The sequence below is a fragment of the Lepeophtheirus salmonis genome, chromosome 6, assembly GCF_016086655.4.
Source record: "Lepeophtheirus salmonis chromosome 6, UVic_Lsal_1.4, whole genome shotgun sequence".
Classification (NCBI taxonomy): Eukaryota; Metazoa; Arthropoda; class Copepoda; order Siphonostomatoida; family Caligidae; genus Lepeophtheirus; species Lepeophtheirus salmonis.
In genome coordinates, this window is record NC_052136.2 from 2,241,510 (window position 1) to 2,255,886 (window position 14,377).

The window sequence follows — 14,377 nt, forward strand, 5'->3', positions numbered from 1 at the left end:
TAATCAGTACTGACCGTCCGAAGGACCGACAGTCTTAAGGACCTGTCCTAATGATCTAACACAGTACGAGGTATCATTACCAGGATTTAAAAAACTATAGAACGATAACAAGAGCCTTGAGACTACACCCCAGGCTATAAGGCTACAAAAATCAAAAGTGATGTAAAGACGACTTGGCGAATTTCTTGCCCTGGTTAACCCTCTTGACTATGGTATCGGAAGTGCCGCCAAGAGAGGAACGCCTCTTTCACCTCCCATATGGAATAAAAAGACATAATATAGCAATGATAAAACGTCAAATGAACAAATTGTCGGCCGGAAAATATTACATTCCAAAATATGAAAAGCAAGTTTCATCGACATTTTATTCAAGACATTTCCTGCCCGATATATTTACCCCATTACTCCAATATAAACTAACTGTAAGGAACCCTCACAAACCCCCATTTATATAGAGAAATTTGGGGCCCTTTCGGGTACCGCCAAGCCCAAAATGAATCGGTAAATTAAATTAAATAATCAGCTTTTACAAGGTCTCTAATGACTAGCTAATATACGAGATTTGTAAACAATGAATTCTTTATTTTCAAAGTTTGACGCAAATGGGCTCATAACATGGTACATACCTTTCCTGGGGGGGGGGGTATTAAACTCCGCATTCAGGGTATTTTTAACTTAGGTATAGGTTTACCTTTGTGGTTAGGGGGGGGGGCAGATAGTTTGTTGAGTTTACGATAGTGAGTACAGGATTGATCACTTAGTTCCAGATGGGATTCCTAGGGCTTTAATTCCTTTTTTAAATGGTAAAGGGGAGTTTCATCCCATTTTGGGGCTAGGGTGTACCTTAAAGCAGCCCCAACATTTGGGGAATAAATAGGGGTTGTGAGGTTGTTCTTGGAGGATGCTTAAATTGTAACAATGAGTTTCATCCCATTTTGGGATACGGCGGTACCCTAAAACAGTCCCAACATTTGGGTTGTAAAAGGAGGTGGGAGGGGCCCTTAATGATAGTTTATATAGGAGTAGTGGTGGTTGGTTTATGTTCCAGGGAGGAAATGTATTAATGTGATATATAGCAACACCATTTGGAGGAGCCCATTATTTTATATGATACAGTCGACCTTCTGCCGACGACGTTTTGACTATTCGATGTTTTGATCCATTCGACGTTTTGTTGGTTGCCGTTTTATCCACGCACCTCCAATTTGGATGCCTTAAAGGCTGTCGTAGAGAAGGAGTGGGTGCCATGTCGTAATAATAAATGAAGAAGACCTAGAAGGCCCTCAGGTCTAGGATTGAGGTCCTTTTGGATTCCAAGATTGGCCAAATTTGATATTTTGATTGCTTATATAAGGTTTCCTTATCTTTTAAGAGTATTAATAAGGTTGACTGGGGTGTCCGCAGGGGTGAGCTGGAGCACCTCCCTAAATCAAGGAGCTTTTTACCGAAAATGTTTTTTAAGGATTTCATTTAAAAACAAAGGTCATTCGGCAAATTATGCACCAGAGCAATTTTAATTTTTTTGAAAAAAATTTCAAAAATGAAGCTCCCCTAAAAAATGTATATATAATTCTGCGGACTTCTCTAATTGAGCTTGGAGATTTCGTTTGCAGGGACACATTGTATACACTTATAATGTACTATAAAGGTAGGTATGCTAACCCACCTTCAATTTCTTCATTAAAAATTATTCCCCTCTTCTTGGATTGTTAACTTGTACAATTTGCTGATACAAGTTGCAACTTGTACAAAATTGCAAATGATTCACTATAGAAAATAGATTTGTTAAAAAATCCCATTATATAGGGAGTCATTCTTACAAATAAAAAAACCAGTTATATTGTATATTGAAGATAATTGATCTGTAATAGAATATCCTTCGAAGGCATTATATATTTCATCAAAGAAATTTAAAATGCCTAACTGATGTGAGCTACATTCCCCATTTGTTTTTGGAGTCTCGTACAAGATGAATCCAATACTTTTAAAACTAATAATCGTATTTTCCATACTCACAACTTCATACTCAAGGATTGGAGACAACGATCGATGGACGAAAACCATGATTAAAATATGTCAATGGCAGCTCAATAAGACTCAAGATGATAATCGTCGTGTCCATGTCTTAGTCGAAGAAAAGTATTTTGATATGATGAACATCTTTAACAAATTTGTTACTCACTTGTTCGTGAATGCAACGTATGAAGAGGAGAAGTTGATGAATCAAACGGTTTACCAAGATGTGTTAAGACTTCGTGGAGCTCACGATATCTTTAAGAAGTTCCTTTCCTCTCCTTCAGACCATCACACAAATCGTTATAGGGAGTATGATGATACTGAGGATGAAATCAAAGACTCTAAAATTCTACCCACGGATTTTTTCCTCATTGCCACTCAAATTGACATAAAGCCTTTTATCTACGCAACAAATGTGACGTTCAATGGTATCATACGTAAATTTTGTTCCGTAGAAAAATTTGAGGCGGAGACGTGTCTCACACTCTTGTACCTTAGAGCCCAATCCAGCGTCATAAAATTTTACGCGTATCACAAAATGTACTCCATGATTCAGGATACGCCCAGTACACTGCGTAATTTCATTTTGAACTCCCTGAAGGAAATGAAAAAGAAGGACCGCGCTATCTTTACTGAGATATTTGGTGGGAAATTTGACAAACGCTATGGCTGCCATTTGAGTTGCCCCTATGTTGGAGTATCTACTCCACAAAGCAAACCACAGGATGAACTGATTCAAAGAATTGTTAATAGTACTAATGGAAGTCACAATGGAGTTTTGGATTTAAAGTCTATTGGTTTTACGTCAAATTTTATTGTTTCACATGCCTTTTTATCCAACTATGATCTAATACCAAGTTGTCACAAGAAATGTGTTGGTATGCTTGTTACACAAAATTAACTATATATATAAACTGGTATTGGGGGTTTGGTCTTGAAATCCTAGATAGGTCTGAGACTGTTATAATTTTTGATCAAACTTGGGTATAGATCGGTCTTATAGTAAAATTAAAAAGACATATTTTTTTATTTGAGGGGAACAAAATTCCTTCCACGGTCTGAATTTTGGTCTACAATTTCAATTTTGACAAAGATTGTTCAAGAAAAAATCAATTAAATAGACATAGCTCAGAAAACAATAAGCTTGGGAGAAATTATTCTCTTGAGTTCGATGTGCGTATGTCCCCACCCCACTGGTTTCTAGAAAAGTTCATATGCATAATGTAAATGGACTTCAAAGAAGATTCCTGGGTCAAATGAAGTAATTGTAATACTTTAATGATTCTTAGTCACTACAACTCAATCTGCACAATTAACTGAATATTTAAAAATAATGACCGAACCCAGAAAAAAAAATCGATCGCAGAACAAGTCTCAATACAAATATTAACCTTTAATATATCTAATTTTTATTTTTTTACAGAAACATACAACCCAACAGCTGTCCTTTTGTTTGATACCAAGGATGGAGAGGTCAAATTTGACAATGAAACCCGCAATAAATGCAATCAAAATGGAAATCAAATCATACTTAAATATGCCCACGGCTTCAAAATTGATACCACTTTCGTGACCGGAGGATATGTGGATAATAATATTCTTCTTTGCCACACGGGAGGATGGAAACTCGGAGAATGTGTAATGTACTGGACAGTCGAATGTCTCTTAAAAAGAAATTAATTACAATATAGACATAATTGATTCCCAACATTTATCCCTAGAGCAACCGTTGAAAAGGATTGGACCGTAATATTTTCCCCAATCGCTTCCAAATTAAATGTTGATACAGAATATGTGGATGGTAAGGCTATTTTAACTTTAGATAATGGAAAGAAGCTTTGGCGGACGGGTGGAACTATTGATACATCTTCTGTTCGATTTGTCAAGGTGATTCATTCTAACAATATATTCATTAATAATTTCATAAGGATGATCGAACAAATTAACCTTCATCAATGTTATATTAATCCTTCTGAGCGTGAATACTTAAATTAGTCAAGTCTTTATTAAGCAGTGAGCAAGGGAAATTGAAATAGCGACCTTCAGTACAGGTGACCTCTTAACCCAAGTTTCCTATTTTGTAATAATTCTAAATTTGAAATCTGAATATGACTGCATAGTGTGGTGAAACACATAATACAGACCAGGTTGACTCTATATGAATCGTAAGACTACGTCATTGCTCAGACAATCTGTCCATTTTGAATACAAATTTGATGCTTCATGACACAAAGCACTTCATTTGAATCTAAAAAAGGCAGATTTTTATACATATTCATACTCAAAGGAACAATATTTATCGATTAAGGCCAACCTGTTTTTTGTTTTACTAATTTAATTGTATTGAAAATAATAATTAAGTAGTTTTACTAATTTTATTCTTTTTTTAAAAGAAAACCAATATATTTTCAAATATGACTTGGACAGCGGGCCCTTACCTTCCAGTGGGACTTGGTGATCATTGTATGGCTCAAATTAATTCAACTCATACCCTCATTGCAGGGGGCTTTACTTTAGAAGAAAATCATCCAATGCCCTCTCAAAAAACGTGGATATATGATTGGACAAATGGTTTGTAATAGTGTTGTCAAGATACCAGCTGTGCCCAATTATATTTGCACGGAGGGGAGGGGGGAATTATATACTGGTGACGTAAGAGTTACACTTTTATGGGATAAATATTACACTGATGGTTCCGGCACCACTATACGATACCGAATTTTCCTACTGGTTCCGGTGCTCCAATTGGTATCAAATTTTCAATATTTTTTGCCTAAATAATGAACAAAAAGAACCACTTATATACATTTACAGGGGCGTAAATGTACCGGGAACAGGGGCGCACGGTCGAAAAATTCAAGAATTTTTAAATAACATACATTTTTGATTTTCTTGGGTCTTTTTAGCCTTGCTCAGAAATTTACATAAACTGTGGGTTCAAATACTAATAAATACCCTTTTAAATGATCCAATATTCCCGTACTAGGAGAGTTTGGGCCGGTATTAGGATTTTTCTTTTGGGTGTAGGAGATTTATATAAAATTTCCCAACCGATGTCCAATTTTTCCCCACAGATATTACATTTTTTCTGTCTCTATAAAATGACTTTTTGTGTAAGGAAATAAAAAAGGTATCTTTATTTTTAAAAAAAAAGGCCTTTCCTAATAAATTTTTTGAAATATTTATCAAATGACATTCTTTTTTTTTTTTTTAAATGTTGTTTTTTAAATGACCTTTTCTAGAAAAAGTTCACTTTTCGGGAGCTTCTTTATAAAAAATTATTTTATTTGTTCAAAGGGGCCTTCCAATTTTTCTTTTTTTTCTTTTTGGAGAACTAATATACGAAATATGTTTTAAGTCATTGTATTAATAATCAATAAAAAAATCCGAGTTTTATAAATCCTTGAGGGACGTGAGGTCACATAAACTCGTGGCATAATCAACAACACTATTTTATCTTCATTAAATGATATTAAAAAATCCCTGTTCTCTATTTCCTCAGATAAATGGTCGGAAGCAAATAATATGCCAGAGCCTATACGATTCCCTAAATGCTCAATGAAGAATGAAAAAAATGACTTATTGATTGCTGGGAAATATAGAGGAGACACATTTCGAATGAAAGATATGAGATGGACGGAATATGGAATCGGTGAATTACCTGCAACATCACAATTATTTGCAACTATGGTCTATCTTAAAGGAGGTCCCTATCTCTATGGCGGGCAACATCAAATAAGCCAGGAAAAAACTAACAAAATATATAAATTTATTGGAACATCTTGGATCATGGATGAGACACAATCTCTGTCTAGACCAAGGCAACATTTATTTCCAGTCACTATTCCAACACATTTACTGCCTGGGTGTGAATAAACTTTCCATATTTAGACGAATAATGAAAATATGTTGATACATAATGTAAAATAAGGTTAAAAAGATGTAGTATGATAAAAAATGTTAAACGAATAAAGAATATGCGAACACTGGTATTATTCTATATATATATATATTTTAATGTTCCTTCAATTGGTCAGATAGAGTTGCACTGATTGTGTATAAGTAAACATTATGGGTATTGATGAAAATCTTATGTTTAATGGGCATGTAAAAAAACGAAATTCAAGCTGGTAACCCTGACAATTTGAAGAATTTTCTTGGGGGAGGGAAAGCAGAATGCTCATATTGTTTCATTAGATGAGCTACAATCAGCTGTGACAAGGGAGGAAGGAAAAAAGGAAATAAACAAAGACATTTGCAAGAATTACTCCGATGTCGATCCCCAATTCTACTCCGAATCCTACAGGGACTTAGATTTACAACTCTGCCACAAATCATGAGGGTTACACTCCGTCTTTTATAATCATACACGAATGTCAGGTTTTTAATAAGCCATAATTAAATGTATTTAGGAAAGGATGTTCACTACTCAGGAATTAAATATAACGACACCTGCTAAGGAAAAGAAAACTCATTCTTCAGAGAAGCAATTCCAAAAAAATGGGGCAGTTAAAAAATTCAAAGGATTTACATCACTGGTTATAGTATTACATTTACTCCGTCTGACCTAGGAATCTTCTTTGAAGTCCATATACATAAAGTATATTTACTTCTCTAGGAACGACGGGGGCGAGAATATACGCACATTGAGTTCAAGATAATAATTTCTCCCGAGTGCAGTGTTTATTGAGATACGTTAATCCATATTCTATGCAGTCTACGAATATGGAATTTGATATTACAAATAAAAGGTTACATGAGAGGCAAAAAGTTAACATCTTATGATGATTTCGTATCGATACGTTTCAGAAAATTATATGATACCTTTTCTGTTTTATTTTTTTACTAGCAGTAGTACCCAGCGTTGCCCAGAGTTAATAGCCGTCGACATTTTGCTTTAGTAATGTAGAAGATAACACCTCAACAAATCATTGGTGTTACCCTCCGTTTTTCTTGAGCACACTTACATGATGTTACTCAATCAATACTAAAACATTTATTAATCAAGAATAAAAAGAAATAGTATGATTTAATGAGCCAGTATAATGAGTACTTTAGCTTGCTGCACAACCTTATTTAAAGTCGCCTGAATTTTTTAAAATTGTATGTGAAAGTACTTCCCAATTTGTTTTCTTTTTTAATATAAGTTGTTTTAATTCATACAAACATAGATAAATTATATTTTATTCGCTAGATAGCTCTTAAGTTGAATCATTACTACTTTTTAAATACTTTTCCACAGTAGTGAACTTCCCTTTTACTACATTCAATTATATTCAAAACCTGATTGAACATTCGTGTGGGTTCATAAATGACAGAGACGAATTTAGAGGAGTTGTTGAGCAGTTATGATTGGAAAACATTCTTCAAATCATCAGGTCTACCAAATTGATTTTTTTTTTTTTTAGCTTGTCCAAATACACAAGATTTTCATCACTTGTAATGTATAATAGAAATGATTCAAGCCAATTCAGTGCATGGCGGTGGAATCGAATTCGTTACCACTTTTGGAGAAATCGTAGTCAGGAGTCATAAAATTTGTACAAACTTCGACTCCGGCTACAAAAATTATTATAATTTATGTAAACGAAACTTATTTATAATCTAAGACTTAGATTGAGTATTCGTAGAGTTATTTTCTAAATGGTTCTAAATTATAGGCATTAAGTACTATTAATTTATGGAACTTATTAAGTTAACTAATTGATAAGTTTACTTCACAAATTTGAAACGTGCTCTGTAGTCCATGCAGTCACAAGTCCCAAACACTTTTAAAGTCGAAATTTATTTATTGGTTGTAGCATAGCCACTAGTCGTGCTAGTTCATTACTTGGTCTTGTGAATAGTCAGTCTCATCAGAGAAAAGTGTAACAATGCAGTGAGATTTTGTGTCTATTATCATTCCTGGGTTACGAGTACATTCATTATTTTCCGAAAATAATGAATGTATTAGCAATAGATAGATTTTGATCCATTTCATTTCTTATTCATCTAGTTAAATATCTTATATTCTAAATATTTTCTTTATACCTAGCACAATTATTTACTACATATAACTAATAACTACCTATGGCTATAAATTAAATCTATATATAAAGTATATATAATCAAATGACCCAATAGTACTTATATTGCCTATAAAACATATTATTATAAAATTATAATGTAAGTCGGAGTCGGGAACGTTCAAAATACTAGAGTCGGACATTTTATGAACCGACTCTGCAGCCTTGATTTAGTTGCTACACAAGATGGGTTCTCTATGTTTCATTCGAGAAAAATACCTGATTAATATAGTCATTCAATTTGAATGGCTTACAAGAGTTCACTCACCAGTCACTCCATGAATTAAAACATAAGGTCATTTATTATTTATTTGAAAAATACAACACAAACATACAAAACTTTAACTGTAAAAAGGAGGCTTCTTCACTAGTGATGGGTTTTATGTAATAGAAAACAGGTTTTATATACTTTAAAAAAACAAAAACAGAAGAATAAAACATAAGTTTATGGGTTGATTTGTTATTTTTAACCTGTTTTAAATTACGATAAGCAAAGCCAGTTAAAATATGAATGGGACACACTGTTATAAGAGATAAACGAGATCTGTTGAATAGCTCATAAAGATTTTTAATCGTCATCCATGCTTTCATTTAGTCATAGTGTTATATGGACTGGAACAATTAATTACAAAGGGGAATACTCATTTCGTACTAATGAATTCCGGCCCAAAAAAAAAGAATTTTTAAGTGCAAAATCCAAAACTAATCTGCGTTTTTCTTTCAGCCATCTGAATTCTGAAATATCTGGGATTATAGTAATTTGGAACTATTATGGTTCAGAGCCATTTTTTCACCTTAAAACAATCCACAAATTAAAAGTAGGATTAATCAAACTTATGTAAAAGTATTTTTTTATGATTCCAAGTGTTTTATTGATTCTTGATGTATTTCCATTTTTAGGCAGAAAAAAGATGAAAAACGACACTCTTCTTTAGACCCTTATAACTTATTCATAATACATAGTGATGAGGAATATCATGGATTATATTATAGAAAAATATTCAAGGTATAATTTAAAAAAAATATGCATTTTAAGAATTTTTGTTTCGTTTTGTATTTTTTAAGTGATCCAATTTGAAATATTAAAATTATCTAGTCATCGTGAATGGTTCACTTTATTGTTTGGATCCTGGTATCTCATTCCCGAGGATGGAGTCCTCTTTACTCCCTTATGAGGTATGTTAGTTTTCCTCCGATGAATTCTACTCTCGTCGTCCCTCGTGGAATTCGGAATCCGAATTCAAAAATCTCTTGAGATGGATGATTAAGTTAGAATTATGTTACTTCGATTGCCTCGATCTTCATTTTACAAGGTATAAAGTGATGAAATTGGGATTGAAAACGTAAAAAAAACATGATGATAATGTGGACTATTTGTCAGTACACACCCATAAAAAATGGGATCACTACAAAATTGAACGAAAATCCTTGGAGATGCATATTTTTTAGATTTTTGTATTATATCTTTTGTTAAATTATTCATTGAATATTTTTCTACGATATAAGCTATTCTATTTTTTTCAAATTGTCATTTGAAAAAAAAGGTGATTTATTTATTTCATAAATGTTGTATATTCACAAAAGTATATACCAATCCATTAAAATCTTGTTTTTCTATATTTCTCCGCTTGAAGGAATGGAGTAAAAGGAGACATTGACTCTTTTTTTCATTTTTTTTCAACCAGTCACTCCTTCGATATTCCTCTCATGTGGGAATATAAATTATTCGTGATTATTCCAGGTCTCTAGAATTCCATGAATCTTGTTAGGTGTTTCCCTGATTAGAAACATACTACATTGAAAAACAATTTTCACAAATGATCACTAAAAATATGTAGAGGTATAATCATTTTCTAAAATAAAATAACGGCTATTCGTTCAAATTTGTTTCCCTTTCAAAAAATTTAACTGTAAAAATTTTCGATAAAGTTTTCTGTCTCTTCAAAAAGAAAGTCCTCTATAATTCTGTCAAAATTGTAAAGAAATCCCAACAGCAAATCCCCCCACCCCCTCCCCACCAAAGCACCTACAGACTTGTTGACATCACAACTATATAATTTGGGTCCATAATGCGTGCAAAGGCTGGACGGAGTTTATGTATACATGGATGGATGATTTATTCATATCTAGTAAAGCCGTGAATTATCAACAATTTCTTAGACAGGTGTGCAAGCACCGAGAACAAAACAATCTATTAACAAGTCTGAAATTGTAAAAGAGACAATTGAATATTTGGGATACAATATCAACCGATTTGGAATACCTCCATCAGATGAATCTAAGAAGGTACTCCAAACATTTAAATCACAGACAAGAAATAAAGATATAAGTAAGTTAATAGGACTAATTAATTATTATCATCGATTTGTACCAAATTATGCAAAAATAGATGCACTTCTATATGAAAAGATGAAATTGGATTCTTTTTCGTGAACCTCGAATGCCGAATTATACTTCGATGAAATAAAACAACTTCTTTCCAAATCCGTCAGACTAACATTCCCCGGAATACAAGCTAAGATTATAGTTACAACTGATGCATCTGATTGGACCATTGGAGGAGTTCTGGAACAAGAAATTCATAATGATATTCGTCCCCTCACATTTTGTAGCAGGAAATTCAACAGAGCTGACAAAAAAAAAATCCACTTTTGATCGTGAGCTACTATCTATTTATCAAGTAATAAAAAGTACAATCATATGATTAAAGGTAGGGAGTTTGACCTACTAACAGATCACAAGCCGATTGTGGATGCATTGAGAAAAAAATAATCCAAATTGGACAAACAGACAAACTCGATATTTCTCTCTAATTTCAGAATACATCTCCAACTTGAGTTACAAAAACGGCTCTGAAAATTTTATAGCGAACCTTTTATAACGTCCTATAAATTCTATTAAAGTTGACAAGCCAGTTAAATCCGTAATGGATAAAGAAAAAACCAAGTCAATACATGAAACCGCTGGGCACTTTGGAGAATACGCCCCAATTGCTCGTATCAAACAAAACTTTGTATAAGAACATTGAGCAATAAAAATGATTAAAAGGATAATCAAAGAATGTAATCAATGTCATAAGACAAAAATAACATATCAGTGGATATTGTTGGGCCATTTGAAGAATCAAGTAAAAAAAACAAACAAATATTTGCTCACTTGCATTTATTCATACACTAAATGGATATGTGCTGATCCAATGCATAACCAAACTTTACCAGGACTGGTTAAAGCTTTGATGGGTATCAAATTTTGGAGTACCTGATACTATACATTTTGGATACAGGTCGACAATTTGTAAGTGCCATATGGTCTAATTTCATCAAACATTTGGGATCAAACACACAACTACTCTGTTGACAGACCACAAGCTAATGAATTAATAGAGAGAAGACATAAAAACTATAAGGAATTAATTAGAGCAAACGATGATAAATGGGATGAATATCTTCCGATATGCTTGTTACAGATGAGAAGCAATCAAATGACCGATAGTGGATTTACCCTTGTAGAAATGGTATACGGAGAAAATATACGAATTCCCAGCGAAACCATTGGAGAATCTTTCATAAATTCAACACCAGATTCAGTTCGGGATATTATTCGAGCTATACAGTATCCTGGAACTAACCATCATAACCACAGCAAAGTTTGGACTTTGAAAGAAATACATCAATGTAAGAGAGTTTAGGATAGGGATGATAGAATTGGAAAAACGGAATGTTATTTAGGTCCGTATACCGTTCTGGCTTGCGACAAATTAACTTTTAAACTTGAAATAAAGGGATCTCCAGAAATAGAACACATCAACCGACAAAAACCTGCCTTGAGTTCATCAGAATAAAAATAATTTTTACTTTCTGCCTACACATAGTTATGACTAATTTATAATTTTGTGCGTTTTTTAAATCGTTTATTGTTGCTTGTTTTTCGAAAAGGGGAAGTGTAGTAACCATGTTTAGAAATGGTAGGTGGCACCCCTGATCGGGCGAGGGACCCAAAGAGAGTGAGGTAGTTAATAAAGGAAGATCTATACTAACTAAGTGTGTTTACTTTAATTTCATACACTAAGTCTTGTAAAGACCCGAGTATCACACATATAGAATATAGTTGTAGGATTGAATGACTATGACATCACCATTATACATATAATTTGCCCCTCCCCCAACGTGCAAATACTCTCCGGCGCCGCTGAATGAGGTTCTTCTCATCTCTGAGGAAACAGTCTAGACATATTATAATACGTTTTTGTAACGAATTACACAATCTCACAGTTATAATAAACTATTAGCTCATTAGTACTCATTAAGCAAAAGTTTTTAACATTTAGTTTTTAACTTTGCTAAGCTTTAAATATAGTATTTAGTCAAAAAAAAAAAAACCATCAATTTAATTAGCTAATTTTTTTCATAAGGGTTTCAACCACCAAATGCTTTACTTTTTTTTGCCTGATTATAATTTGTTCCAGTGAAAAATGTTTCATAGAAGTAATATAAGAAAGAAATGTTTGTGTATTTTTTCTCTAATTAAGAAATACCGACATTGCGTATTTTTTAAAGCAAAATCATATTAAAATCTCCTCACACTTACCAACAGGGTTGTTTCAATGTAAAAAAAGTTGCAATTTGATACATTTTAGTTTAAAATGATGTAAAGAGACATTATGTTGGTACGTTGCTAGGGGCGTCCGTAGGATTATATTGGAGAGGCTTGGTTTATGCATTTTTTAAAAATAAATTTCAAAACTCTATAGGTATTTACCAACATTTGAAAAATTTCATAACTAATCATAAAAAATTAGATTTTCTGGAAAAAAAAATTCAAAAATCTATAGTTATTCACAAAAAATTAATTTTTTTGGAAAAAAATTTCATAAATTCACAACTGTTCACAAAAAATTAAGTTTTTTAGAAAAAAAAATTGAAAAGGAAATGTTTTAGGAAATTTGGGGGCGACCCCTGCGGACGTTCCTGGTCGAATATGGGCAACAAAAAGTATTTAAGAGTTAATGTAACATCTAGTAGTAAACCAAACACAATAAGATCATAATATTTATTATTTGTTTGACTAACTAAGCTAAACTGTAATGTAAACATCTTTGTCACTTCTATATATTTCATTTTTCTATGGGTGATACCTAAACCCCTGTGGCCTGATTTTTTTAACAAGATATTTTTTAAATACAATTTTAAATACAAATATCTAAAATGTACGGTGTTCCTTTTTTTTAACAATCAATCTTGACTTCCAATAAAACATCCCCCTACAGGGGCGTCCACAGAGGGTTGGCTAAAGGGATGTAGCTCTCCTCCCCGTAATTAAGGAATTTTTGTTTTTAAGTGAAAATTTAATATTTGAATTTTTTTTTCAAAATTTTATATTTGAAGTTTAGTTTAATTTTTCAATTTTTTTTTTAATTTAATGTATGAAGTATGAATTGCTAATTTAATTGCTGATGACATATATTCGATACAACAATTGATATAATTTCCTTAAATAAGTGATACATAAAATCAAATATATGAATTATTATTCAGCATTAATAAATATGTGCTCAATAGAGCATTTTCCCTGACATCTCAAATTGTGTCATAATAATGAAGGAGACGCCATTTTGAGGCTCAAAGTCCATATTTTTACTATATCAATTTAACAACATCCCAATGAATTTTAAAGGAGATTCATCAAATAGCTTTAAGAACTAAAAAAACACTAATATCACTAGAACCAATGAATACTTTAGCAACAATATATTTGGTCTATCAAGAGTTTGTAAATATTCGTGTATATGTTCGGAACGGGCCATTAAACTATGTATTTTAAAGGACTTTTCATATTATAATATTTAAACCTCAACAATTCTTCATGCCACAAATAATAAATTTTGGAAGCAAACGAGTAACTAAAGTGCCTCCAAAATTTATTTTTTGTGCTATTTTCTCTCCTCCAAACAAGGTTCATTTTAAATCACAAAACCTCTTGATATTGTAATTAAGAATTGTTTAGGTTTGAAGAATATAAATGTGGAAAATCTTTAATACATAGTCTATTGATCCGTTCCAAACTTATACACGTATATTCACAACATCTTAATAGATGTGGTAACCAGCCTTAAGAAAGTAGGATAATTAGAGAAAAATATCTTGTTCCTTCTATTCTAATAGTTAATCTTTATCTACAACATTGAAATAAGATTGTAGAACGATGTAATAACATATTTTAATACATTTAGGATCAGATATATAATAAAAACTAGACGTAATGGGGATATGTTTTGATAGACAGTAAGGTTAAAGTCA

At 32.5% G+C, this 14,377-nt stretch overlaps 1 protein-coding gene across 1 annotated transcript; it reads left to right on the forward strand.

Annotated features, from left to right (window-relative positions):
* Positions 1 to 1,864: 1,864 nt before the first annotated feature.
* On the forward strand, positions 1,865 to 6,008 carry LOC121120518 (uncharacterized). The gene is made up of 5 exons (XM_040715401.2): positions 1,865 to 2,894; positions 3,440 to 3,659; positions 3,738 to 3,903; positions 4,410 to 4,587; positions 5,519 to 6,008. The coding sequence occupies exons 1-5, from the start codon at positions 1,970 to 1,972 to the stop codon at positions 5,890 to 5,892; spliced, it is 1,863 nt and encodes a 620-aa protein (XP_040571335.1). The 5' UTR covers positions 1,865 to 1,969; the 3' UTR covers positions 5,893 to 6,008.
* The last annotated feature ends 8,369 nt before the right edge of the window (positions 6,009 to 14,377 follow it).

Excerpts from the sequence above, each read along its gene's own strand:
- LOC121120518 (XM_040715401.2), top strand. The coding sequence starts at position 1,970 with ATGAATCCAATACTTTTAAAACTAATAATCGTATTTTCCATACTCACA. Across the intron at positions 2,895-3,439 it reads TTGTCACAAGAAATGTGTTG|AAACATACAACCCAACAGCT; the intron begins GTATGCTTGTTA and ends ATTTTTTTACAG. Across the intron at positions 4,588-5,518 it reads GATATATGATTGGACAAATG|ATAAATGGTCGGAAGCAAAT; the intron begins GTTTGTAATAGT and ends CTATTTCCTCAG.